This window comes from Phaeoacremonium minimum (genome assembly GCF_000392275.1).
Source record: "Phaeoacremonium minimum UCRPA7 unplaced genomic scaffold PA7_03_scaffold_62, whole genome shotgun sequence".
Lineage (NCBI taxonomy): Eukaryota > Fungi > Ascomycota > Sordariomycetes > Togniniales > Togniniaceae > Phaeoacremonium > Phaeoacremonium minimum.
This window is the reverse complement of record NW_006920969.1, coordinates 143143-171013: the sequence shown is the minus strand read 5'-3', so window position 1 is coordinate 171013 and position 27871 is coordinate 143143. Positions and strand designations below refer to the sequence as shown.

Below are 27871 nucleotides of genomic sequence, written 5' to 3'. Positions count from 1 at the left end.
TCATCAGATGGGAGATATAGCGCTTTGCGAAACATGTAGCTCTTAACCATGTATTACTAGCTTTTGACCTAACTCTTGTAGAATATTGTTTTATTTCGAAGGTGTTTTGGCTGTTTGTGGATGGTGTCGCAGCTGAGCAGACAGCAAATACTGTTGCCTGTTTGCACCACTATCATCCACCATTTCGAGGTATAGCCTTTCCCCCTAATGAATCTTCCAAATAATTGTCAAAATGACTACTGTGGAAACATAAGCGCCTATTGAATATGCATCCCATGCTAATCTTTTGCCAGGCTTTTTTCCATTTTTATATCTCAAAAGCCGTTTGTAAAAGCCGGTGTATTCCTGAGTCATGGGGAGCTACGGCGGACTACGCGTCGCCTTACGACAAAACCGGCACCAACGACAACAGACTGGCGTATGAATTTGATGGTAACAATTCCGACGTCAATAGTGATGTTGGTGAAATGAGTCAGCAGTGATTGCGAACAAGACGATGCCTAGATTTTGTACAAATTATTGGTGCGACGCGGGCATATTAGAAGGTCTCAACACCCGTAGACCTAGATTTCATGTATTGCGAGACATTGCCACGAGATCGTCGCATGTCTGTTTATCGCCCGCCCTACTGACTCGCCTCGGCTTTTAACAACATCCCAAATTCCAACCAAGGGACTAGGCGTTGGGTCAATGTATGACTTGACCAAACCCCTCGCATTTTGTAAGCAAACAATTTCCGTACACTCCCCGGACGCCTTGATCCAACCGGAAGCTCACTACTTGCTCTGAGTGTAGCCTGAACCAGTCAATGGATGGGTGACCAAAACGTTTCCACGGTCCAGGCTGGACACTCCAGCCAGCCAAAGAATCAAACAACCCCTCAACTCAGTTGTGAGCTTTGTCGCGAACGTAAGATCAAGTGCGATAAGCTTGAGCCATGCTCCAATTGTATATCCGCCGGAGTGGTATGCGTTCCTGTCCACCGCTTGCGGTTGCCAAGGGGCCGGCATGCACGGCGCTCCGGCCGGACCATGTCGCCCGTTGCGGCAGGGAGAGTCCGGCCGGCATACACCTCAGTTGCCATGGATGAAGACCTCAACAAGCGCATACAAAGACTTGAAGCACTAGTTGATAGGATGGGATCGGACATTGTGAAGCCAGTCACGGGGCCTAAAAGCTCTGGAAAGCCGGTAAGCTTTACTGATCATCTCGCTGGCAGTGGTACATGCCAAGCCTTGACAACAACTGATGCTCCACGGCAGCCTGGGGAGAGTAGTGACCACCCCAAACTGACTCTTGCCCATGACGACTCCAATATATCCATAGACAGCACTTCGACCTCTACTGAGTCGTATAATGCTGTGATGCCACGCTCTCATCATTTTTGGGCGGACTTGGTCGCCGAGGTAAGAAGCCAGGGTGTTGCTATCCGCTTGGGTGCGCGCTTTTCATAGCCGTGTTTCTGACTCTAACCGCAACAGATCCACGGATTACGCGACGTTATGGACTCGGCTCTTGCTGAGGCAGATGACGATATCGCCCAAGCACCAGACCCTTCACAGGTGGACTCGGTTGACGGTGGGGTCTCCATTCTGGGACTTTCAGGGTCAAGTAACAGTCTAGCAGCACCACACCTGTTTGTCACCAGTCAGATTGCGCGGGAATTATGTCAGATATACCTCCGACAGGTCGATCCTATCATCAAAATTCTTCATCGACCGTCATTGAGCAAATGGATGCTAGAAGGCCAACAGTATCTGAGATATCCAGATGGTCACGCATCTGTCCATGCCATAAGTTCCGCAGTCTGTTATTCTGCTGCCACCAGCATGACAGAAAGACAGTGCCAGGAGATGTTCCAGATGGAAAAAGCTCGGGTAGTAGCTGACTGTCGCAAGACTTGTGAAGCTGCCATCGAGAGATCCGGGCTTTTGTCAACTAGAGACATTACTGTTCTTCAAGCCTTCATATTGTACCTTGTGGGTATCTGATTGTATGGCACGATGTCTATATTATTTAACTAATTTGAACTTTATCCAGGTAGCTAGGAGATCAGAAGATCGCACCAGAGCTGTATCGACCTTAGTTGCCGTGGCAGTAAGAATTGCCAAAAACCTCTGTCTTCAGGTAGACCCAGACAAGGAAGCTGGGAGGAAGGAAACGTTCTTCTATCAACAGATGCGGAGAAGACTCTGGCTCACCATATGCTTAATGGATCTCCAGGCATCTGTTTTTCAAGCTTCGGAAACTCTCATCAGTGCTGAAGAGGCAGCGCCTTCATTGAATATGCCTAGACATATCAATGACTCTGATTTCGACCCTTCGACGACAGAAGACATACCAAACAGCGAGAGTCTCACCGATACAACTTTCGCTCTCGTCACGTATCTTGCACAGATGAGTGGCCGACTACTAAATATTGTCGAAAAAGACAAGAAAGCCAGTGCTGGAGACAGTGGTAGTGGAGCAAGTACAGCGGTCTCACAATCATATGCCCCGTCGGAATGGGAGGTACGGCAACAGCAAGGGCGGCAATTCGAGAAAGATGCTCTTGCTCTCCTTCACTTTTGTGATCCTGAATCATCGCCGTTCGCATGGTTTACATGGCATGGTGTGCAGTGCTTTGTGTCAGGGATGCGTCTCTCTGCTCTAAGGCCGCTCCAGCGGTCTCGTGCCAGCCGCGCTCCGCCAAGGCACATGACTGGTAATACAGAGGTGTTGCGTCTGGCGCTGCAAGTGTTAGAGAAGGCCCACTTGATGCATATTGATCCGCGTGGTGAAGGGTTCCGCTGGTACATTACGATTCCGTGGCCTGCACTGGCCGTTGCCCTTGCCGAGTGCTATGTTTGCGCGGATGCAACATTAGTCGGTCGTGCTTGGCCGGTCATTGAATCATGTTATCGTCATCATGAAGCCGTTATCGCTCGCTTTAGCGGTGGCATACTGCAAGGGCCTTTGGGAAAGATGATGCGTCAAACTCGTGAAAAGCTAGCGCCGCTTCTAGAAGCAAGCAGAAGATCAAGTGAAGGGCTCGCTTCTAATCCCACCGGCACTTCCGTACAAGTTTCGCCTACGAGTTCATCCGCTCAGGACATCAAAATGGTTGATGGCATTTCAACCGTATCGTATGGGTTGGAAAATTCGGGTATGGGCTCGAACATACAGCTTTTAGCAGCTCCGGCTGGTTCGATGCCTTCTCAGCAAAACTGGACATTGACAAATTCGTCACTGGAAAGTTTAAGTATGGTTCCGTCAGGGCTATTACCCGTAGACTCGTCTCTCTCACAAGACCCATCGGATCAGTCCTGGAGACTTTGGGAAGAGTTTGTTTCAGGAATCTCGTTTGACGAATTTGCCAGCGCCGGCATGTTTTTTGATGATTCTACTATGGGACGGCAGTGATTCTTGGAATCGTCGTCGAACGATGGGCCAATCGATACCCGGAGAGCCTGGCTCCTGAGGACCGTGTACTATACATCTGACGTAATCTAGAATAAAGCGCAGCTCAGTCATTATCGTAGGAGGATTAGAGTGTGGTCTTTCCTTTAAGAGAGACAGGAGGGTTAGGGTTATGCTGCTGTTCAGAAGACCAAAGTACCGCCAGCTGGCGAACGCCTGCCACTTGGCAAGGTGCCATGGCTCGCATGGGTACGTAATGGCTGTTGTTGATGGTGGGGTGGTGCCCTGCCCGCATCAGCCAAGTTTCTGGAGGGGCAATTCCAAGGCACAGTAAGATCATCTCAGCTGAAAAGAGCAGGCTTTCGCGCTCCTTCTACCGAGATTCTATTTCAGGGCTGACTGCGGCCCTTGATCAAGTGGAGCAGGTTCCATCAATACATCTTCCTTAGCCCTTTTTTTTTTTTGCTACGAGATCCAACTTGCGTCATGGCCGATCTCAGTGCGCGTCTCGCCAAGCTGAACCCATTCGCAGGGAAAAGGAGAGGAGGAGACGAATATGAGGATTATGGCGAGGAAATCGACTCCAGCACCGTGGCCGGAGGCGGCCATAGTGCCCGTCGAACTGAGGTCACGGAGCATGAGCTCAGAGTGAGCCACGCCCTCAGAGCATTTCTTTGCAGCAAAGGCCTCCTTTCAGAGGAAGACGCCGCCTCCGATGAACCCACCGAGGCCCTCCGGGCTCTCCTTGACAAGCCTCATATCAGTGTACCCCCAGAACTCACGGACAGGTCGCACCCTTTCCCCGAGTACTTCATCAGCTCGAGCCATAACACTTACCTGATAGCGCATCAACTGTTTGGCAATTCTGCTGCCTCTGCTTATGAGACGGCTCTTCGGACAGGCTCCCGATGCGTTGAGATTGATGCTTGGGATAATGACGACGACAAGGATGAGCCTAAGGTCACCCACGGGTACACCTTAGTGTCTCATATTCCGTTCCGGGCTGTGTGCGAGACTATACGGGACGTCATGGATGTAGAGGCTGCACAAGCCATCAATGCCCAAGGTTACCGGGCAGCACCGATTCTCATCTCCCTCGAGAACCACTGTGGACATCATGGCCAGATACGGCTTGTGGAGATAATGAGAGAGGTCTGGGGTGATCGTTTGCTCAGCAAAGCCATTCGAGAGAAGGGCCATGATGAGCAACAGGGCGGCGAGCACGTCACTCTTGAGGAACTCGGCTCCAAGATCGTCGTAATAGTTGAATATCATATTCCTGGCGAAGTTGAGTCAGACTCCGACAGCAGCTCTAGCGATGAGGAGGATGAGGAGGAAGAGAAAGAAGCTCGCAAGGCTTATAAACAGAAAAAGAAGGCTGCCAAAGACGCGATCATCATCCCGGAACTGGCCGAGCTGGGCGTGTATGCGCAGTCCGTCAAGCCAACCAACAACTCATGGTTCGATCCTGGTGAGCTCAAGAGTGGGCCACATCACCACCTCATCAACGTCTCGGAATCTGGATTAGCATCTTCAATCCCCACATTCGGTGATAAGATCGGCCGCCACAACGCTCAGCATCTCATGCGAGTGTTCCCCAAGGGCACGCGTATCTCCTCCGAGAACTTACACCCCGTGCCTTTCTGGGGCGTGGGTGCCCAGATTTGTGCTCTAAATTGGCAACATTTTGGTACCGCTATGCAGCTCAATGAGGCACTGTTCAGCGGAACGGATGGATACGTCTTGAAGCCAGCCGCTCTTCGCTCTGGCGGTGACGGGAAGCTAAATACCGGTAAGAGAACGAGGCTCCTCCTTCGTGTTGCCGGTGCAACTGGTGTGCCGGTTCATGGAGACCACAAGGAAGATGAGATCAAGCCATATCTTACTTGCATATTAATGCATCCACACACTGTTGGTGGCGATCACCCGAAGCGTAAGACAGAACCGTACAAGCAGCACAAACTCACAGGATTTTTGCACAGTGGAGAGAACCCACTGCCATCTGAGCCTGTTTGGGACGAGACACTTGAGTGGGAGTATGACGACAACGAACTTGTGTTCCTGCGCCTACTTATCAAAAGCGATGAGGCTTGGGCGACAAATCCCATGTTTGCAGTCGCGACCGTCAGGCTCATGTATGTTGTGCCCGGGTGGAGTTTCATTCGTATGCTGGACTTAAAAGGGAGAGAAACAACGTGCACTTTACTGGTGAAATTTGAGGTTGAAGAAGTATAACAAGATGGCTGTGCTGCTTCCATTTCCTTTTTGTATCACAAGTTAGGCAATTCCACATGCTCTCCTTACCCTTCAAGTTCCCAAATAAACATGGTATCGTGAACACAATGAAGCATATTCCACGTACCTCTTAAACATTATATTCGTGTGCAGTTACGAGAGCCTGTCAAACTTTGAGCGAAGTCAAGACTTGACGCTTTCTTAATCTAGCAGATTTCCACGGATTATTCAGGAATTGGTATTAAAAACCCTTAGTAAGTGGGTGCAAGGGGCGAGGTCTATTATAGGGCGTCGGCTTGAAGCGATGTCAGCATTTAGAGTGATCTCTCGTACTTCATATACGCTCATTGGTCGGACAATTAGGGCTGAAGTGGTGAGACTCTTGTTGTAGACCAGCGCCCCACTCGTCATTCTCATATAAGTTTCCTCCCCGCGATTGACCTGGCCACTGACAGGCACTTGATGTAAGGAACCAAAGTCTTAGACCACTCCGTCCAGAAACGACACTCCTAATTGAGCTGTGGCCTGATGGAAGATGGAGTTTCGTTTTGTTCCTCAAGTTCTCACTCGACACAGAAATCGTGAGAGTGTGAACAAAAGAACACGGGCGAGCAAGCCGAAAGTGCGTTCGGGATGCCTGACTTGTAAGAAACGTCATGTTGTAAGTAATATTCCGGAGCACCAAAGACTTGACGACTGAAACCTTGACTTAGAAGTGTGATGAACAAAAGCCAACATGTCTTAGGTGCGAGATAGGGCTGTACAGGTGTGATGGATATGAAACACACCCGCTTCCAGAGGCATTAGAGCCAGTGAAAACAGATTTGTCCGCATTGGCAATTTCGCGAAAGCTGCCCACGATTCTACCCAGACCAGACCATAATGTTACAGGTGAAAATCAATTGGGCAATCATGTGTGGAGGCACGACCTGCCACGAGATCTATTTGCCTTTCACGTGAATGAACGCGACGCTTCTTATTTCGATTTATTTCGGGTACATATAGTTCGTGATCTATCGGGCTATGCCTACTCCGAGTTTTGGTCGCGAACGATCCTTCGCGAAAGTATGGAGGACCAATGCATCCGACATTGCGTTCTCGGCATTGGTGCTCTTTCTCGATCACTACAATTCGATCTGCATCCAGTTAATCACGATACCATACTGGACACCGAAGCGTTTGAGTTAACACAGCATCGCGAGGCAGCTCTGCGGCATTACGGTAAAGCTTTACGCCTTTATCGCCAACGGGTTGCCTTCGGGGGCGATCGTCCTTCAACCCAACGGATCCTTCCCGCAGCTCTACTCTGCATGGTTTTCGAGTTTCTGCAAGGACACATTTCTGCAGTGGACGGTCTTATCACCAGTTCAATCAAGCTTCTTCGAGACGAAATCAGGACGTTGCAGTCACCCTGTCTTCCAGGCTCAGAAACGGATGAAGCTGAAGATCTGTTAGCTAGACTCGCAGCACTCTCAGCAATAACTCCATTCTTCCCATCTTCGCAGAGACATTACGGCATACTAGATGCCAGACCTCTAAATGTCGTGCCGGAAGTCGATTGCAACACGAACACCGTAACAGTGATGTGGAAAAGCTCTTATACAAGATTGTGCATATTTGGATCGCGCTGTCAGGGAGCCGCGATGAGTGAACCATCATTTCATCCGGATAAAGTGAAGAAAGAACGAGAAGCACATCTCACAAATCTGCGAGAGTGGAGGAAGTTCTTTGATTCCCGACTGGGAACAGAAAAGAATAGGGATCATCGGCGCAGCCTTGTGCTCATGACCATTCAGTGTCATATTGGTAGTCTGTTCGTCCAAGGCTGCATGGACTCTGAAGGTGGACTTACATATGACGGCTTTACTGAGGAGTATCGCAAAATATTGGCGCTATTCAAGATGTTTCTGGAAGATCCTGGAGAAAAGCCCAAAATTCGGTTTACATTCGAAATTGGAATATTGCCTTCCATCTGCATGGTCATTCACACATGTCGCCAGCGGGGGCTCCGAGAAGAAGCAGCAAATGTGCTGACAACGCTCGTTCAGTATTGGGGAGATTTCAGAGAGGGACCCTGGGACTCCAGAATTCTTGCTAAAGGATTTCGAACTCTTATGACGCTAGAAGAGGCGGGTATGGATGAAACTGGCTTCATACCGCCCTACGCTAGATTTAGGTGGACAGGCACCGTGCATGATCTTGACAATGGCCATCTGGTGGCGGAGTATACGAGTCTGCTTCCAGGGGAGAATGGCGAGAGAACTAAAGGACGGGTTGATTTGCATATTTGAGACAGCAGCATATGCGAACATTGCAAGATTCTCTGCGCATTGATGAAAGCGGCTCTCTGTTCTATACTACATCATGATAGTATCCCTTGCATTTATAAAGAGTCGATACTCTCTCATTCTATCAGCCCCTATAACGCCAGCCACAATCAGGTATCATGGTCAATATATTCATAAATCATTTCGAGAAACTTATTCTGATAACCTCAATATTGTTGTTGTTGGTCCACGAGACCACAAGCGTTCTGCCAGTGGGATCTAGATAAGGGTGAGCAACACCTGCATATGTCAGTCCACCGTCAATGGGCGTAGCCGTATAGACTTTAACATCGGCCGTCCACGGGCCTTCGGGAGCTGGTGCTGTGCGAAGCTTGACATCGCTTCCACCATTGCCCATGTTGACCAGGATGTAGCACTGGTAGTATGGGCTGTAGACAATTTGCCCCTGACCCGTTCCCCACCAAACGGCTGTCTCAGATGTAAACGATGTGAGAACAGTCGACTTCCAGCCTTGTTGCAGGCCCCACCAATATTGGTATTTGCTGAGGTCGAATGCCTCGCTCGCTTTGACGCGAACCAGATAGACATATGCACTTTGTCCCCAGTCGGTGATCGATGTCGGTGCGCCACCATAGGCATATATGTACTCCGAGTTGACGTCGCGGTAGGCACAAACATCACCATAACGGGGAGTATCTGTAGAATTCCACCACCAACCATTGTCCCCATATCGCTGAGTGACGGTTGGTGTACCGTTAATGACTTGCACCTTCGCGACACCAGCTCCCTTCAAGCCGGCGTCATTTGCATTCTATCCGCCTTTATCAATATCATGAAGAAGAGCTGAGCTAGATAGCGGTCTTACAACAAGATAGAATAGAGCAGCCGTGGCGCTGACTGCATCAGTCTCGCATAAGCTCGTCCCTCCAAACCCATAGACATTAGTCTCGCCCCAAGCTGAGTTGAATGGGACCAGTTGTAGCTGGTGAGGCACTGGTTTATCGTTGTTGAGGTTCAAATCGTGGACAACTAGAGGATCACTGGTCATGGCCGAGACGGAGTCTCGCACCATTCCATGGAAGCCAGAAGTGTCATTTGCAGGATCTGTAACTCCTGTATCGCACCACAAGGTGTCCCCATAGACAGCATACCATTTTCCAGCAATACTGCCAGTGAACCCAAGATCCCGATGACTGCAGCTGTTGTCGGCTTTCTGTAAACCAAGATACTGGACGCTAAAGCTGCTCTGTGATATAGGGTTTGTGCCAACAGGCAAAGTGTTGTCAGCTCGTGGTTGTATTCGAGCACCTACGGTAAGGGTAGCAAATGTTAGAATCAAAGCATTGAGAAACGCCATTATAGTCTAGTAAAGGACGACTAAGAAAGAAACGAACAGTGCGAGAATTGCATGCACACAAGCAAGAGGGTCCAACTATCTCGAAAGTGTAAAAAATATAAGCAACCGATGTGAGGCGAAAATAATCAAGGCAGGGCAACTATAAGGTAGGGATGTTGAAGTGAGACATATACTATTGATAGATCGACAACCTGAGATAAGGCGACACGTCGTTCGGGCCATGTAGGGCATCGCGGCATTTAGACTATGTAAGTCGACGGGCTCCAGTTGGACTAGTCAGATTGATCCAACCTACTTTCGGCTTTTCAGCTCAGTGATTTTCTTGGACCGAGTAGGGCTATCTCGATAGCGCAGCATTGACTACGTTGGCTCGAGAAGATCACCATTCCAAAAAGTCTCCTAGTCCCGGCGATTTGAATTGAGGCCCGCCGGAAATCCCCAAGGCTCTGAGAGATGAAAACCCGTAATGACGATAATGACGCTTATAGCACCTCACGGGGGAGCTTACCCTCTGATGACTTTGGCCGAGATATTTCGGATGGCACCATCTGGCTCGGCGCGTCCATGTCACTAGGCAACTTCTCTTGCCTAGCCCGTCCATCTTTTGAACGAATGAGGGAACGGAAACCATCGCGAAGTCGATGCATCTTGAGGTAGAGATGTAACCACACACGGAGATGGGTGGTCTGGACCTGCAGGGCTGCTAATCAAGACTGTGACCCTCAAACAAGCTGTCGCTCGTGAAAGCTGCAAGTTTCATCCGTGAAAATGCAGTGAGACTGACTGCAGGCAAATTTTTCGAATATATATGTGTGACTGGGAACATTAATACGTCATCTGTAGCCGAGACTCTCGGGACAGCCAACTTCTGAGATGCGGGGAGCGGAGAAGACGGCGGCTGCTCAGAGTCTCGGTAGCATATGATTGAGGATCGGCCACCGCGGTCTCCGCATTTTCGCCGCTTCAAGGAACGGTGATTGAATCGCACATGATCAAATGCCGAATGGTACCATTACATTGCATTATCAGAGCCGGCGCTTGGAGTCGAGTCGCTTAGGTCGGTGTGGCGTTGTGAACCCCCGGCACGGCCCTGAAGCCTCGGCGGAGACCCTGCTTCCTTGAGACCGCCACATTCCAGGGGAGTAACGTGCTGGATGGAAGACAATCCTCAGATGCTTGCGAAGAATGGTTCACTTGCATGTCTGTTTTGCTATTTACACACTCTTCTGAATAGCGTACTGCATAGTAACGCTGTGTGTCGACATGGAATCCAGCAGTCAATGTCCAATCAGCACTTGCTGGGCCACTGAGCTGCGTTTTTTCGGTGCAGTTTGAGGCTTGGCTTGGTAAACAATGAAACACCTGCGCCCCCTCCTGCGACAGTGCTCCATCAGGGCTCTTCAGCCGCATTGCTTCGTGAGGAAAGCTCTTTTGGCTTCGGGTGACGGCGTTGAACTGTCTATTATACGGCCAGATCGAAAATGCCTTCGCTTTCAAAGCTAATCCATCGGCCAAAGAAGGACGATGCTGGACCAGCGCCAGCTGCCAATGCGGCTGAGCCGCCTTCCGCAACGGCTTCGGAGACATCGCCTGCACCCACCGTTGCAACGCCGATGACTGCTTTGAAGCCTCAAAGCCTACCAGAAGACGCTGGATCTATCTCGTCACAGCTATGGGATGAAGCATACGATGATCTCAAGTCCTCTGAGGCTGATCTCATGACGAGATTTGAGAAGATCCTGTCCCGAGAACTTGCATTGCAACGCGCTCAAGCTACTGGAGCTTCTGAATCTGCCGCGGAGAAAAGCGTCTCACAAGACAATGCCATCCCGCAGACAAATCAGAGAGGCATTCGCCAGGAAAGGCTTAATATGATCATTCAGGCAGGCCTGAAGAAAACAGCCAAGATAGCAAAATATGAGGGCCACGTCAAAACAGCTATTGACTATGTCTTCAAGCTCAAAGACATAATCGACATGGCTGTCTCAAGCATGCCGGCCGCTGCGGCCGCTTGGTCAGGAATATCTTTAGGATTACAGATATTCCTGAACCCATTGACTTCTACTGATGCCAACCGCAGTGGCATTGTTTATGTGGTAACCTCCATGAAGTGGTACTATAGCATGTCAAATCTGATACTGAGAGAGAACATCAATGTCGAAAGTGCTCATGGACGCTCCTTCTCCGACTTGAGATCTTCCCTCAAGGCGAGAGTCTTGGATTTGTATAAGGCTATCATTACATACACCACGAAAAGTGTGGTGTCCTACTACCGCCACCAAGGATTGGAATTCTTACGGGGACTCGTGCAGATGAATGACTGGGATGGCTCTTTGGCAGCGGTGAAATCTGCCGAGGTAGCTCTTCGATCAGACAGCACAGAGTATAGCACTCAAGCGATGCGAAGCACTCTGGATGAGCTACTTGCGGTAACTAAGAGCCAAGCAGATGATCTTCGGTCTCAGCTCGGAGACATCCATGCTGCCATTGAGAAACAGACGGCAACGCAGCTAGAGTGGCGTATGGAGGATGGCGACGAAAACTGCCTCCGCGATCTCCGGGTTGTTGATCCACGAGACGAGATTCGGGCGATTGAGGCACGCAAAGATGATCTGTTAGACGATGCATACAAATGGGTTCTCGACAATAGCGAGTACAAGAAGTTCGTTAATTGGGACGCCGAAGATGATCAACAAACTCGAATGCTCTGGATTAGGGGTGATGCAGGCACCGGGAAGACAATGTTGATGATGGGAATACTGCGTGAACTCGAGTTGCGTGCTAAGCGAAGCGGAGATACCACCACATCGTACTTCTTCATCCAAGCCACCGATGCAAAGCTGAGCAACGCAACTACAATTCTAAGAGGATTAGTCTGGCTTCTCTTAGATCAACGAAGATCCTTAATCTCGCACATCCGAGACAAATACAAGACGGCTGGGAAGGTCCTGTTCGAGGACAAGAACGCTTTCTTCGCGCTTTCTTCAGCGTTGAAGAGCATACTTGACGACGAGACAACGCCTCGGATTGTTCTTGCGGTTGACGCCTTAGACGAGTGCGACGAGCAGTCGAAGCCTGGCTTACCAGACCTAGTCGACCTCTTGGCGGAAGTTAGCCGAGGATCTTCCCGCGTGAAGATACTCCTATCTAGTCGCCGAGGCAGGGCAGCACTCGACACAAAGCTGAACTCTCTTGAGGAGCCAAAACGTGTGAGCCTTGAGCTGGATGCAGCCCTGCTAACGGAACCCGTGAATGCATATATCAATCACAAAGTGTCAGAACTCGGTCAGAAGGGGTACGGTTTAGACATTCAATCTTCCGTTGTTGAAATACTCCGCAACAAGGCCAACGGGACATTTCTCTGGGTAGCATTGGTGTGTAAGGAGCTTGAAGAAGTGGAAGACTACGATGCTTTGGAGGTCTTGACAGAGATGCCTCCCGGACTGAAGGAGCTTTACGAACGGATGATGGACATGATCAATCGCCTAAAGAGGAGTGACCCGGGGTTCTGCAAAGCAATTCTTGCAGCTGTCATGTCCGCATTTCGACCGCTCCGGCTTGAGGAAGTTGGTCTACAAGCCGGTCTACGACCCAATGTACCGGCAACAACGATAGTAAAAAAATGCGGCTCATTCCTAACAGTCCGAGACAACACAGTATACTTCGTCCACCAATCGGCTAAAGACTATCTGGTTGACGAAATATACCATGGCGACATCGTTGGTGAACACGTGAAGATGACAGAGCGAGCAATCGATGTGTTGGAACTGACTCTGAGGCGGAATATGTACGGCCTTTCAAGCGTAGGAGCTCTCGCGGAAAGCATTGACGCGCCGCAGCCTGACATTTTGTCCCCAGCGAAGTATGCAGCTCTGTACTGGTCTGATCATCTGTGCGAAACCGAGACTTCGGGGGGCAGTACTGTCTCTCGTCTCTGCGAGCGGCTCAACCACTTCTTCGAGACGAAATTCCTACATTGGCTTGAGGCACTCAGTCTATTGCGGCAGTTAACCGTTGGAGTCAGCGCCTTGTCTAAACTGAAGGGCTTTGTAGACAAGATGAGTGGGACGAATGAAGCCTTGTCGATTTTCATCTCAGATGCACAAAGATTTCTGCTCTACCATTATCCTGCCATCCGCACCGCGCCGCTGCAGGTCTACATATCGGCCCTGATATTTACTCCCACGAAAAGCCGCGTCAGAGAATTGTATGAAGGTTCTGAACCAAGGTGGATATTGGAGAAACCAAATATGAGAGAAAGTTGGGACCCGGTTCTACAGACGCTTGACGGTTTGGACTGGTGGGTATCTGCCGCAGCAATCGCACCCGACGGGCGAGTCGCGTGCTGTTCCAGAACTCGTGCTGGTACTGGCATCGTACTAATCTGGAGTGCCTCTGGAGACGTGATCCAATCCCTAGAGCATGATGATGTAGTTCAAGCTATCGCATTCCTCCCGGACGGGAGACTTGCGACAGGCACTCTTGATCCTATAGTGAGGATCTGGAACAAAGATGGCCAACTGGAACAAAGCCTTCAGGGTCATTACGAGGCTATCAGATGCTTAGCATCCACTCCAGATGGGAAGATCCTTTCGGCTGCCGATGACAATACTGTTCGCGTATGGAGTGCGACTGGCGAGGAAGAGCTCGTACTTGAGGGCCACGATGACTACGTGTCTAGTGTAGCTGTCCTGCCTGACGGCCGTGTTGTTTCTGGATCCGAAGATGAGACTGCTATTATTTGGTCATCTTCTGGAGACATCCAGCACACCCTCAAGGGCCACGATGCAGTCGTGACAAGTGTTGCATGCAATTCGGCGGGTATCATTGCGACTGCTTCAAGAGACAAGACGATCCGGCTCTGGAATGGTGATGGCAAACTATTGAGTGTGCTGAAGGGCCACACGGACTACGTTTACGCCATCGCGTTCCTACCAGATGGAAATCTGGCATCATGTTCTCGAGACATGACGCTTCGTACATGGACCGCCGATGGAAACTGCATGGGCTTGGTTGCTGGCACCGGACATTACTACACCGCAGTAACTGGTTCTTCCTCGGCAGAGAATCCTCTCTTGGTAGTTGGAGGCTCTGGTGGCGGAGTTCGTGTGCTAGATGCTCAAGCAGTGATTCAGGGCGGCATCGCCAAAGAAACGGAGGGCCATCAGCATGGGGATCTCCCATCCTTGATCCGGTTCTCCCCAGACCGAAGCCTCCTTGCAGTTATCATGGCTTATCGGGCCATCCAAATCTGGGATGTGCCAACGCGTAAACTGACCCATGTGCTTGGTTCTATGTCTAGTAACGAAAAGACAACTGAGGTCGCCTTTTACACAGATGGACGACTTTTGGGCTCATGTTCGGAACGGGGTCAGGAGAACTCAGTACTTCGAATTTGGGACACAGACTCGGGAGACGAGCTCTACCGTTTCGATACACACTTTGCCAAGACATGTGCATTCTCTGCCGAGAGTGGAATATTTGCCCTAACAGAAGGTTTCCACCCAGTCGTTGTAGATCTGGAGACGGAGGATAATCTGCTTCAGCGCGACTTGCCTTCAAGCTCCGACTGGGTCAATTCGATAGCCTTGTCACCTGATGGCAAGCTACTTGTGGTCGGCGGACAATCTCGACAGGTTGCAGTATTAGATATTGAAGCAAGGGAGTTGACTGTAGATCTTCCGTGTCCTAGACGCTATTGTCTGGGTCTCGCCTGGTCGCCTTGCGGGGTGTATGTTTCTGGTCGCATCAACACGTCCCCGTTGCACCAGATCTGTATCTGGGAAGTACAGTCCCAACGTTGCTGGTCATTCATCAGCGGCGACGAGCTCCCAAGCGACCTCCCATTTGACCCATACGCGGAGGACTACGTGTATAGCGATTTCTCATCCATCATCGTCCAAGCTTCAAGAGGGAAACCCGATCATCCGACCTTCAGCATAACTAAGGACTACACATGGATCCAGCGCAACGGAGAGAACGTTGTTTTTCTCCCAAATGATTACCTATATCTTCCTTGGGTCGCTGCGGGTGAACATTTGGCGGTAGGGTCTGCTTCGGGGCAGGTGGTGATCTTCACATTTTCGAAAACTCGGCCGGAAACATAGGATAGGGCACGCTGATGGGTAGTCGCACCTCGAGTATTGGCAATGGACAGGTCTTGCTACTATCGCCGTATGATCTATGGCTCGAAAATGCTGACTGATGGGCTACAAGTGCTCTGTGCCGCGACAGTGATAGATCATCCAGGAGGAGTAATTCCCCGTGCCAGAGCTACTAGTTGACCTCTCCATCGCATCCACCCAAAAGCAAATACTGCAGCGGCAATCCCCGTAGTTGACATCACTTTCAAGAAATTCTTCATAGCATCCTGCCAGATCAATGCCAACCTCTGCTCAACCATGCCCTTCGCCTCGTTCATGTGTGGGAACGGCTGGTCCGGGACGTCCTTGTCCAGAAACGCGCACAGCTCATTCCACCCGTCCTTGCCCAGCTCGAACTCCAAGATCCTATCAGCAGGCACCAGGGCCCGGACACGGGGGTAATGTTCGTCGTACGTCTTCCGGTAATTCTCCCGTGTCCACCGCTCATGCTGCGGCTTGGTCGCGTACCCCTGTTGACCCATCAAGTTCAGCCACGTGCAGGCGTACTGGTACCAGGCATACAGGTGCCCGGACTGGAACGGGCGGATATATGGCCACCACGGCCAAGCTGTCAGGCGGAAGCCGGTGTTGGACACCGATCTGTACCATGAATCAAAGCTGCGCTTGTTCAAAATGACCTTGGCGTCGGGGTTCGCGGCAATCCACTCCTCCAGGAAGAACATGGCCGGCGCGTCTATGATGCCATCGTATTTCCACAGAAACTTGGAGAAGTCACTCTGGTCATACGGCCGCTTGTTCCCGGTATATTTCGCGGCCATGGCTTCGTTCCAGTAGGGAATGTCCTGGGCTGCAATGGCGTCCATTGTGTGATAAGTTGGTATCCCCAAGATGTTCAGTGCGTATCGTATTGCTAGGTGCTGTTAATGCAAATCGCAATACAGGATCGCTGGTATGCTGCTGGGCTTACACTTCGTGCCAGATCGAGGCAGTCCCAATCCCAAGACCAGCATCTTGCACGGCTTCGGTGCCGGCGGCAACCGGTCGATCAACCTGTCCCCCATATTGTCGAGGGTGACTGGCACGAGGAGCTTTCGCCAATATAGTATACGACAACAGAGCCTATGAAATTGAAGTTGACGGTGGGAGCTGCCATCTGGTCATCTTATATGGCCCAATCCACACCACTCTACGCCGCAGCATGGACATCCGGGGAGCTGTCCTGTAGGATCGAGGTTCCTCTTAGGGCTGACAGCCCGGTACCGTGCCTCAATGCGCCAGTGCGACAGACCATGCTCGGACTTCGTTGATGTAAGCTTTATAATACATTGCAACTCTGTAGTGCGAGGCGTGGGGCTCTTGAGAAGAGCTGTCCGCGTCAGCAGTTTGATTGGGGATGTTTCTTACAAGTCTTGGATTCTATGTAGTCTCCAATTGCTGCCGAATAGGGAAGGTGAAATGCCGTGAGCTCAAAGCACCCCGCGATGGTGTTAGAGCCACGCCTCCAGCTATGATAACGTTCGGCCAAGACCGAATCTGCCATACTCAACCTCAACTTTGGGCGTCTACGTGATCGGTTTGCGGTGTTGCTAGTAGGAGAGCTCACCATAGAGGCACAAGATGGAATACAAACGGCAAACCCCTGTTTCAGCAGCCAAAGTCAAAGTGAAGCCCCGGCTCATCATCCATGGCGGGGCAGGAAATATCACGCCTGCGAACCTCGCGCCAGAGAGGTACGAGGCCCTTCGAACGGCGCTTCTAACTATTGTAAGCTCATGCATGCGAAGCAATCGTTCAATTATATGGAGTAATAACTAATGCTTACCACTAGATATCTAAAACGCACACGTACATGCGCACCGCCTCCTCGAAAAGTGACCTCCCCTCCGCTCTCGAAGCCGCAACCTTCGCCGTGACGCTCCTCGAGAACGACCCGCTCTTCAACTCCGGCCACGGCGCCGTATTCACCCGCGATGGCATCAACGAGCTGGAGGCCAGCGTCATGGTGTCACGCGGCTTCAAGAAGCGTGGTGTCGGCGTCATAGGCCTGCAGCGAGTCAAGAATCCCATCTTGCTCGCTCGCGCAATCCTCGAGCACGGAGAGCAGGACCTCGGCGGCAACCACAGGCACGTCCTCGAGGGAAGCGCGACACCGACGGAGTACGACCCGAACAACCCCGATGCGCCGTCTGCTCAGGGCCACACCCTGATCCATGGCAGGACGGCGGAGTCGCTCGCGAAACAGTATGGGCTGGAGATGGTTGAGCCGTCGTATTACTTCACGCAGCCTCGGTGGGATGAGCACATCCGGGCCCTGGAGCGGGAGAAGGCTGGCAAGTCTAAGGTGGCTACCTGGGATAGCGAGGAATACCTGCCCCAGGGCACATGCGGAGCAGTCGCCTTGGACAGTGATGGAGTGGTCTGCTGCGCAACTAGCACAGGAGGACTGACGAACAAGCTAACGGGCCGAATTGGTGACACGCCCGCGATCGGGGCGGGTTACTGGGCGGAGGAATGGACCGAGGAGGGCGATCCGACTCGCAGGACCGGACAGAAGAGTGCCTGGGAGATGGGCATGGACTATATCCGTCAAACTGGCCCAATCGTGGAGTTTGGCGCATCTTTGAGAAGCATCATGGCGGATTGTCTACCGACGCCTTTCATGTATACTCCCATCCAGCAAGCATCGCAATCCAAGCTCACAACCACTCGGTCCGTTGCCGTCTCAGGCACTGGGAATGGCGACTCGTTCTTGCGAGTTAATGCAGCGCGGACCGTTGCTGCCATTGCCCGATGGAAACCAGAGTCGTCTGCTGTTGCCCTCAGCGATGTTACGGGCCCCGGTGGCGAGTTGCAGAAGAGTGCAGGCGATCGCTGGGGAAAGACCGGCGAGGGAGAGGGTGGTATTATCGGTATCGAGGCAACAATCGTTCGTAATGCCCATGGGGATGTGGTCGAGGTTCGAGGGGATATCTTAGACGACCACAATTGCGGTGGTCTCATTCGAGCGTGGATCGATGATAAGGGGAAGGCAGTGTTCAAGCTCTTCCGGGATGATACTGAATCGAAGCGTCAGGGTTTCATTGGTCATGGCCAGCCTGAAGAAATTAGCGATTGGGTCAGTGAGGAGTAAGGTCCTTCATGTTCATGTCAGTATGATATAGACAGAGATCCATAGACCAGTTATTCATAGATAGAGCGAGATTCAATGAAGAGGTATTATTTTTGCTTGTATCAATGAGTTCGTTGTCGGTTGCTCTGCCCTTTTGCGAGTCGTTGACCGGAACCCTTGTCTATACTACATATGATGCAACGCCCCGCCCGTTCAATATGCGAGACCATGATAAATCCGTGGAAAATACAGGAGGCGCTATCCGTGCAGCGTCGAAGGAGTAGAGTGGTATGTCGTCGGACCGTGATTATTTATGTGTCGACGTGGCTTACGCAAAAGCCTTGTTCTCTGACGGCGGAGGTTGTGGGACCTGGATAGAATTTTGGGTCAGCTTCATGAAGTCTAGATAGCCATATCGTGCATCGTGGAGTATAGTCTGGGGCGATCATCAATAAGGGCAATATCAACTCACCTCCAGCTTTGTGCTGCCAGCCAGCATCTTCTGGAACGCAATTCCGACACCCTCAATGACCGCCAACAGTACCGCACAACCGATAGCACCATTACGGGCGGCCTTATAGCCACCTCGGACGGCCAATGCACCACCAGTGAAGAAACCGGCGATGATGGCATTGTACGGATCCTCCTTCTTTCGGATGCCCTTGACCGCGCAGTCGAAAGTCGAGAACATGCCTCCCCACACGCCGAAGTTGCCGCCCAGAACCGGTGCTCGCATCTTGACGGCTGTGAGGGCGCCTATCCGCCTCTCGCCGTACGGCGAGTTTCTGAAGCCCTTGATGCCGTGCCATATTGTACCACCAATCGCACCCATGCAGAAAGCACCTCCAAAGTCATTGAGGATGACCCAAGGGCAGGGATCGCGTGTGTGATCCATGATGGAAGATGTGTCTGGTCGCAGTGGTCAGAAGGCCACGGGGTTGGTGGTCGCGCAATACGTCGCTTTTGCTCTCCCTACTGTTGCGAGTGAAGACGAACCGCTTAAGAGGCAAGGAAAAAGCACAAACAGGCTCAGGATGGCTGCTACGCAAAGAGAGAAGATGGTGGGATGCGTTGGTCCTGTATGAAGGTTTTGTCGTCATCTGTTCCAACACAAGATGCTCAGAGCCAAATGCTCAAAATTTCTGGGCCAAGGGGTGGTCCGAGCTTCCCCGAGCCGGCATTTCGCCTGGTCTCACCTCCGATGCTGAGTCACCCGCGGCGGCTCTCTTTCCATCTGACAGCTTATTACGGAGTTACTTGACCTCTTTATACCATCGAAGCTAATGTAGCGCTTGCTTTAGTACTATGCAGTTTGAGCAGACTGAGACTGGCTAGGTAAAATGCTGATACTTTGTCTATGCCTCCGTACAAGATGTCACGTTCAAATCTCATAGTAGTTATTCTGTCGAACGCTGCATTTCGGCTGGTGCGTGACCGATTTCCAGATTAGGGGGGAGGGAAAAAAAAAATTAAAATCCCTATCATCCGAAGCCACAACACTACGGTATCTAGATTGCCTTGGATGTTCGGAGATCTGATGCAATTCAACGCACCTGCACTTGCTACACTTCATCCTCTTATCTCGGATTGATAAGTTAGCCTATGCCATCAAGACATGATGAAGCAGGGTGCCCTTGCAGCCGAGTCTGTCACCCGATGTCGCTATTGAATTATAGTGCCGTTTGGCCTCGAGGAAGTCCAGCACTGTTCTCTAGATTACTTCCTGTGCATGAGTAGGTGTAGGTCGCCGTCAGTGCTGGTGTTGCGGTGTGACCTCGAAAGTGGAAACTCGTGTAGAGTACAGCGAGGGCCTAACAGCCCATTGGGCACAGATAGAGACATGGCGGTCCCTTGCCTTCCCGTTGATGTGCGCAATGTCTCACTGTCAATCACGAAAGTTGTATTAGTGATGCCAAGTTTGCTTCCATGGGCTCCGTGGGAAGGAAGGAGGAGGATGTGGTGAGCCTCCAGTGTAGTTCACAGAGCTCAGTTTATACACTAGAAGCTGACGAGATGACGCCTAGCCCTCACCTCTGCTCGACTCTCTCTTGTGGTCAATTGGTCTTTTGAAACCCCAGGGCAAACTTTGGGAGAAGGAGACCAGCCTGTCGGGTCTCGGGAAGATCTCAGCAGCGACTCACATGAGAACTGTTCCACCACACAGGCAGCCCACCCACAGGCAGCCCACATGGAGATTCGAGGGAGTCATCAGGTGTCACAGTGGACAGCAAGTCCCACCAATGCCAGAGGCAGTTCGCCATACAGGCGGTGAGGGACACGATAACCTAAAAGACGCGCCCCCAGACCCAAGCGGTGATCCGTGTCGTCTCATTTGCCATCCATTTGCTCAGGGGATACGACGCCGGCCAGCCGAGCCGTGTGCTCCCGTACACTGCGCCCACTGCGTCCAGTGCGTACAGTGGGCATTCCCAGCGCCGTATGATGCCAGCTGTCCCTGGAGGCACGTCATTCGTCAAAAGAAAACGCCCCGGAGCCGATGGCGGCCCTTCAAAACACCTCATAGAGTGTGTCTTATTTGAAGAGTCTCTTGTCCTATTTGTTTTTGGATTGTTCTTTTTTGCATGGTGCTCAGGTAACGAACCGGCTGGCTGACCGAGGAAAGACTGACTCCATTTGCTTGCTTGGCACGCTGGCGGCTGTCGGAGTCGGAGTCAGAGCGATGGCAGTCGGCATCGCCAACGGGCCGCTGAGAGATTTCAGGGAGATGACTCTGGATGCTGCACCGGACGATGGGTGCAACGGCTGCAAGAAGATCAAGAAGCAGGAGGAGCTGTGGCATCGTGGCCAGCATCATGGTGAGTTGAGTCAGCTTTATTTGCACGGACACTTCACTTCCACACTTCACCTCGAAACCGACTTCCGGGGAAAGATGTCAGTATCAGCTCCAGCATTCTAGGGCTGAGGGTCCGCCGGGGCTCCCCCTAACCTTAACGTGGATCCTTGTTTTGGTGGATCTTGAGGGGCTGCGGCAGCTAAGGCTAGAAGGCTAGACCTTCCCTCAACTGCAAGGGACGGCGCCAGGCAAATCAGCGGTTGAGGAAATGCCGTCATGAGCCTTGCTGCGTTGCCAGTGACTCGAACGCAAGCTGCTGCACACCACTTCTCGACCTACTCCTCTCCCCTTTCTTTCAGCTCATTGTCACCAATTGCTGCTTGATGCTCCAGGACACCGGATCATGCCAGTCCACTGATCGTCAGCCTCCATCACAGACCCAATGCCTTCAGCGGCGACGCCCGTCGACCCCACGGCTGCAGGCAACGAGCTCGACGGCCAGACGCAGCTGCAGCTGCAGCCCGAACGCATCCACGAGCTCAAGCACGACAGCTCCGTCCTCGCCCTCGCCGTCAACGACGAGTACATCTTTGCCGGCACCCACGACGGCGAGATTGTCGTCTGGTCATTGGCCACCTTTGAGCTCGTCCAGCGCATCCAGGCCCACAAGCGAAGCATCCTCTGCCTCTTCCTCTCGTCTCCCGCCCCGCCCTCAAAACGAGCATCGGCCTCTACCTCCACCTCGACCGACAATGACAGTCAATCGCTGCTGTTCTCCAGTGCTGGCGATGCCATTATATCGGTCTGGTGCCCAAAGACGTTCAAGAGGCTCTACGAGATATTCAGCACCCACGACGTCGGGGACATCTTCTCGGTGGCATATTCCCGTCAGCAGGAGACTGTATATATCGGCTCGCAGAATACGGCGATCCAGTGGATAAACCTCACGGATCCAAAGCGGAAAGCGCTACATGACTCTGCACACCACCCCGATCGTAGGTACCACAGGTTCTTCGACTCGAAAGCAGTAGGCGGGACCAGTACGCCCCGGAGACTGGATGAGCGATGGGCTTTGATCCCGAAAGCCCAGACTGTCCTGGAAGTGGATCCTGCATCGTGCTACCAATTCGCACACTACGGCTACGTATACTGCATGTTGATGGCCAAGGGCCCAACCGTACACGTCGACAGTGACGAGGAAGTGCTAATTAGCGGTGCTGGAGACGGCACCATCAAGCTATGGCGGCTGGGCACCACTCCTGTAGAGGATGAAGATGATGACGACGAGCCCGGAATCGAGGAAATTATGACACTCGGCACAGATGAGGGTGAATCAGTGCTTTCTTTGGCAATTGATGGATCATTCCTCTACAGTGGCAAGATAGACGGCATCATAGAGCTGTGGGATCTCGATACAAAGCAGAAACTACGGGTGGTCAAGGCTCACGAAGGTGATATCATGACTCTCCAGATGCAATGGGGCTATCTCTGGAGTGCTTCAGCCACCGGTTCTGCTGCTGTAAGGTTCCCGTGAACCCTCTATGTCGAGCATGGCTAACTCTTATGGCAGAAACACAGCACTGTTCACTATGGAACGGATCATCCCTCGTCTTCAGCCGAAACAGTCAGCCAGAAATATCATTGCCTCTCTCGATGGAAGGCACACGACGGCAAGATTTTAGCATCTGTTGTAACGGCCCATCATGGCGACCAGCTGTACATCACTGGAGCTAATGACGACTCAGTCGGTGTGTGGCGTGTAAAAGACAAATCAACTACTGCCGAGGAGATCTCGGAAGAGTCCGAGGACATGATGTTCACATCTCTGCGTGAGTTTGTGTCATACAAAACAGTGTCCTCGCGTCCCGAGTTTGGCGAGGACTGTCGGAGAGGTGCGAGCTTCCTCTGCAATTTGTTCAAGCGGCTCGGTGCTCAAGTCGAAATGCTCTCCACGGACAAGCACCACAATCCTGTTGTTTGCGCCAAATTCAGTGGCAAGCTTGAGCCGGCTGAGAAGCGCAAGCGAATCCTTTTTTATGGCCACTATGATGTCGTTTCCGCGGAGATGAAGAAGGGATCAAAGTGGCTCACAGATCCCTTTCAGCTAAAAGGAACCAATGGCTACCTATATGGACGAGGCGTAAGCGATAACAAGGGCCCAATCATCGCGGCTCTCTACGCTGTCACTGATTTAATGCAAGCGAAACAGCTTGAGTCAGACATCATCTTCCTCATTGAGGGTGAAGAGGAGTCTGGAAGCCGAGGTTTTCAAGACACGATTCGTCAGAACAAGGCGCTTATCGGTCATATCGACTATGTTCTCCTGGCCAACAGCTACTGGCTGGATGACGATACACCTTGCCTTACTTATGGCCTGCGTGGCGTTCTCCATGCCACAGTCTGCGTTGACAGCAATCACCCTGATCTTCATTCAGGAGTCGATGGCAGCTACATGATGGCCGAGCCACTGTCTGACCTCACTGCGGTCCTTGCCAAATTAAAAGGGCCCAAGAACAAGATCATGATTCCCAAGTTCTACGACTCGATTCTTCCGCTCACCCCGGCTGAAGAGGCACGATATAGCGACATCACCTCCATCCTCATGCGACGAAACCCCGACAATGGCCCCGCAGATACTCTCAAGGCGAGCTTGTTGGCTCGCTGGCGAGAGCCTAATCTCACAATCCATCGCTACAAAGTTAGTGGCCCCGAGGGAAGCCTTGTTAGCAGCCACGCGAGTGCAAATATTAGCTTGCGGCTGGTTCCGGGCCAGGAGGTCGACGAGGTCATTGAGACGCTCCACTCATTCCTCCAGGATGAGTTTGCGCAGCTCGAGAGCAGCAATCAACTCAGCATAAAGATCGACAACAAAGCCGAGCCTTGGCTGGGCGATCCAGGCAATGAAATCTTCCGCACCCTCGAACAAGCCATTATCAAGGTGTGGAATCTGGATGGCGCAAAGGCCGGCAAGTCTGCGACGAACGACAGCGAGGTGAGGGGGAAGAAACCGCTTTATATCCGCGAAGGTGGCTCGATCCCATCAATCAGATTTCTAGAGAAGGAGTTCGGCGCCCCGGCCGCACACCTACCCTGCGGCCAGGCGACGGACTCGGCGCATTTGGAGAACGAGCGGCTGAGGGTGCTCAACCTGCTGAAGAGCCGTGAGATCTTCGGCGAGGTTTTCCGGAAACTGTAGCAGATGTAGTTATGGTCCCGCAAGGCCAATGATTTTTAATGGCACCTGTAGAATAGTCAAGGGAAGAAAGAAACCACGGGAGTAGCTGTGGTGATGGCGTTCAAAATAGGATGGATCCCGATACCCCAAAATACAATGCTCTATCCATATGCTTTCCCAAACACCTCTCGAGGAGGTTCCTCCGATGCGTATTGCGTATTGCGTATCGCTGATTTGTGCTACCACACTGCTCTCACATGATGACAGTGCCACGTCGCGCCTCCCAGTACTAGGCGGGGATCTTGCATTGCAGCACACCACACATCTTTATTTCAGCCACGGCAAGAGCAGCACTAGAGGCATCTCCTGCATGCAAGCAATTGAGGTATAACCACTTTCAATGGCACTCTATATGTACAGACGGGGGCACGCTGAGTAATGAGGTTCTTCTATTCGCCGTCCGCATGTAGCAGCGCGCTGCAATGATACCGTGACTGCGGCCGCCCCTGGTCTGCCCAGAAGCAAAGCTGTCATTTTCATTCGAAGATAGGCGGATGGGCTTCGTGCGGCCGCGCAAAAGAAACTGTAAGATCGAGTATAGAAATGGCTCGCTACGCCCAGCTCGCGTATGATTATTTTGGAACTACTTCAGCATAGTCGGTACTACTTGGACGAGGTGAGAATGGATTACTCCAAATCAACAATATTGGCACGGCTCGCAAGCTTCGACACACTCAAAGTAATCGTCGGGCTGTATATTGCGCAGGTCATTGCTGTAAAGGCATACTGGCTCTTCATCTACCCTTACTATGTCTCTCCACTAAGACATCTGCCAGGACCGAAGGTTCGTACCGACTGCACATGCAACGGACCAAACCTCAAATCGCTGACAGCCTGCTTGCTAGGACCACCACTTCCTCATCGGCCAGGCGATCAACCAGTTCAAGAGCGGGAGCCCTAACGAGCCCTACGTCTCGTGGATGCGCAGGTGGCCCACGGCGTCCATGATCCGCTACTTCACGTTCGGCAACTCGGACGCGCTGCTGGTCACGAGCCTCGCCGCGCACAGGGAGATCCTGCAGACAAAGTGCTACTCGTTCGAGAAGCCCGAGTTCTTCAGGCGGCTAATCGCCGACATCGTCGGCGTGGGCATCGTCTTCGCCGCCGGCGAGGAGCACAAGCGCCAGCGGAAGTTCCTGGGCGCGCTGTTCTCTGTTGCCAACATCAAGGCGATGGTGCCCATGTTTCAGGACAAGGCGAGGGAGCTGACTGCGCTTTTTGAACATGCTATTGAGGAGGACGGTGGTGTTGTAGAGCGTAAGTGGGCCAGTCAGGCCAGTGTGGCAGACTGATATTGACCGATATAGTCGTGTCGACGTACTCGAAGATAATGCTGGACATCATGGGCGTTTTTGCTTTAGGAAAGGAGCTGAACAACCTGCGGTCTGCCTCAGGGAGTTCTTTTCACGACTGTTACCATGAGGTGTTTGAACCGGACGCGATGGGCCAAGTCCTGGTTGCAATAAATGCCTTTATTCCGATACGGTCGTGGCTGCCCCTGAAGGCGAATAAGCGTTTTGTGCATGCCAATGCAATTGTGCATGGTGAACTGGGTTCTATCGTCAAGCAGCGAATTGCAGAAATTGGTGAGAGAAGAAAACGGGGTCTAGAAGACAACAGCGTAGGAGTCAAGGACTTGTTGACATATATGGTGGAAGACAAATATTACGCTTCAGACGAAGATAGATGGACTGAGGAGGATATTCTCAATCAGGTATGATACGACTCAGAGACTCTCAGGAGATATGTGCATTGACTCTTCTCGCCAGGTGCTCACCTTCATGGCTGCAGGTACGGCTTCCCTCATAAGACATCGGCGACAACTGAGACTGATTCCGTTCTAGGACACGAGACGACTGCAAGCTCTTTAGTATGGATGACATATGTTTTTACACAGTATCCTGAGATCACCAAACGCCTACGACAGGAGGTTCAAGAGCTGTTAAGGCGCACACCAAACCCAGATTACATTGACATTGAGAATCTACCTCATCTGAACAACTTCACTCGAGAGTTGCTGCGATGGCAGTGTCCAGGTAACATCGGTGCGCCATACTTTGCCAGTAGCCTTGCTGATGGTTTCCAGCTGTCTCCGCACCTCGCGAGGCCGTAGAGGATGTGATTATCCAGGGTGTCCACATTCCAAAGGGCACGACAGTGGTTATGATGCCAGCCGTGGTCCAGCATAACCCGACCATCTGGGGAGATGACTGCGACGTGTTCAATCCGGATCGATGGGATCGGCTGGACGGAGAGTCTGCTGATTCTCACGCATACGCGGCATTCATGCAGGGTCCGAGGATGTGTATCGGCAAGGTCATGACCGTGGTTGAGTTCAAGGCAATCTTGATCGAGGTCCTGAGCAAGTTCGAGTTCGAAGTCATCGATACTGGCAAGGTGGAACTCCTGAACCCGAGCCCCTTACTGCGACCTAAGGGGGGATTGAAGGTCCGGGTGAAGAGGCTCTGACTTCAAGTGTTGTGGATGTTGGCATGTATCAGCTGTGATTCATCCGCTTCAAACTTCGAGGGATCGATTCACACTTTTATGTGCGAAAGTTTCGAGGAGCCACAATGCTGAACGCTTCATACGCCGGCAGATCCGCGCCATGTAAAAAGGCTCTATTTGCAATCTAGGCACGTGTGAAAAATCCGATGATCATATCATTTCATAAGGTGACATCCTCGATGATACGAAAGGCTTATAGAGAGCGGAGCAATTGAGGTCATCATCAAGCGCGGCTCTCAAGCACAGACGCAAAGAAATGCGAAGTTAGGTATCTAGCCCGGTTTAAACAGGGTTTGCCGTATGCAGGGTGAAAGTCTCTCACGCCGTATGAGTGCCATTTTCATTCCACTTCCGATATTAAACTTTGCGAGCACGTCTGTGGGCATGCGCCTCTTTCAGTATCCTCTCAGAGCAGCCACCAAACCTTCGATCAGACCTGCCATCAGACGCTCATCCCATGGAGGATAAAGGGTCCAATCCGGCCAGCGACTTGATCAGAAATGTCGACAACTTCAACCTTCATTGCACCATTCATCACAAGACTTATTAAACTTATCGGGGCGGGCAATTCATCATGCGCTTCTCCTCTCAACTCATCGCGGCAGCTGCTCTGCTTGGACTCGCTGTAACTGCGAACCCGATTGACAACGGCAAACGAGCTGGTCCAACTTGCCCCTGGCAGCCGCCGTATCCGCCTGGTTGCTGGTGCCCTCCTGATCGGCCAGACCATTGCGGCTATCCTCCGCCTCCTCCTCCTTGCCCCGATCCGTGCCCCGATCCTTGTGATGACTACGACTGCGACCCATGCGGCGACGAGTGTTGGGAGGATCCTTGCGAGGATG

The 27871-nt window shown here is 51.8% G+C and overlaps 8 protein-coding genes across 8 annotated transcripts; 5 read left to right on the top strand and 3 right to left on the bottom strand.

The window, feature by feature from the left end:
* Positions 1-3885: 3885 nt before the first annotated feature.
* On the top strand, positions 3886-5634 carry UCRPA7_1128 (putative 1-phosphatidylinositol- -bisphosphate phosphodiesterase delta-3 protein; the record flags this gene model as incomplete). Its single annotated transcript, XM_007913715.1, has 1 exon — positions 3886-5634. The coding sequence occupies one exon, from the start codon at positions 3886-3888 to the stop codon at positions 5632-5634; it is 1749 nt and encodes a 582-aa protein (XP_007911906.1).
* A 2466-nt stretch (positions 5635-8100) lies between these two features.
* On the bottom strand, positions 8101-8994 carry UCRPA7_1127 (putative conserved secreted protein; the record flags this gene model as incomplete). Its single annotated transcript, XM_007913714.1, has 2 exons — positions 8101-8733; positions 8788-8994. 2 exons carry the CDS (start codon positions 8992-8994, stop codon positions 8101-8103), a joined length of 840 nt encoding a protein of 279 aa, XP_007911905.1.
* Positions 8995-10760: 1766 nt separating this feature from the next.
* Positions 10761-13165, top strand: UCRPA7_1126 (putative wd-repeat protein; the record flags this gene model as incomplete). Its single annotated transcript, XM_007913713.1, has 2 exons — positions 10761-13066; positions 13138-13165. The coding sequence occupies 2 exons, from the start codon at positions 10761-10763 to the stop codon at positions 13163-13165; spliced, it is 2334 nt and encodes a 777-aa protein (XP_007911904.1).
* A 2355-nt stretch (positions 13166-15520) lies between these two features.
* On the bottom strand, positions 15521-16246 carry UCRPA7_1125 (putative efflux pump antibiotic resistance protein; the record flags this gene model as incomplete). The annotated part of the gene is made up of 1 exon (XM_007913712.1): positions 15521-16246. The coding sequence occupies one exon, from the start codon at positions 16244-16246 to the stop codon at positions 15521-15523; it is 726 nt and encodes a 241-aa protein (XP_007911903.1).
* Positions 16247-17000: 754 nt separating this feature from the next.
* On the top strand, positions 17001-18513 carry UCRPA7_1124 (putative l-asparaginase precursor protein; the record flags this gene model as incomplete). The annotated part of the gene is made up of 2 exons (XM_007913711.1): positions 17001-17147; positions 17212-18513. 2 exons carry the CDS (start codon positions 17001-17003, stop codon positions 18511-18513), a joined length of 1449 nt encoding a protein of 482 aa, XP_007911902.1.
* A 442-nt stretch (positions 18514-18955) lies between these two features.
* On the bottom strand, positions 18956-19387 carry UCRPA7_1123 (putative mitochondrial import inner membrane translocase subunit tim-17 protein; the record flags this gene model as incomplete). The annotated part of the gene is made up of 1 exon (XM_007913710.1): positions 18956-19387. One exon carries the CDS (start codon positions 19385-19387, stop codon positions 18956-18958), a length of 432 nt encoding a protein of 143 aa, XP_007911901.1.
* A 2341-nt stretch (positions 19388-21728) lies between these two features.
* UCRPA7_1122 (putative wd repeat-containing protein) lies at positions 21729-24482 on the top strand (the record flags this gene model as incomplete). Its single annotated transcript, XM_007913709.1, has 2 exons — positions 21729-22805; positions 22857-24482. The coding sequence occupies 2 exons, from the start codon at positions 21729-21731 to the stop codon at positions 24480-24482; spliced, it is 2703 nt and encodes a 900-aa protein (XP_007911900.1).
* A 661-nt stretch (positions 24483-25143) lies between these two features.
* On the top strand, positions 25144-26990 carry UCRPA7_1121 (putative cytochrome p450 protein; the record flags this gene model as incomplete). Its single annotated transcript, XM_007913708.1, has 6 exons — positions 25144-25305; positions 25367-25778; positions 25829-26235; positions 26291-26312; positions 26366-26557; positions 26608-26990. 6 exons carry the CDS (start codon positions 25144-25146, stop codon positions 26988-26990), a joined length of 1578 nt encoding a protein of 525 aa, XP_007911899.1.
* Positions 26991-27871: the final 881 nt, after the last annotated feature.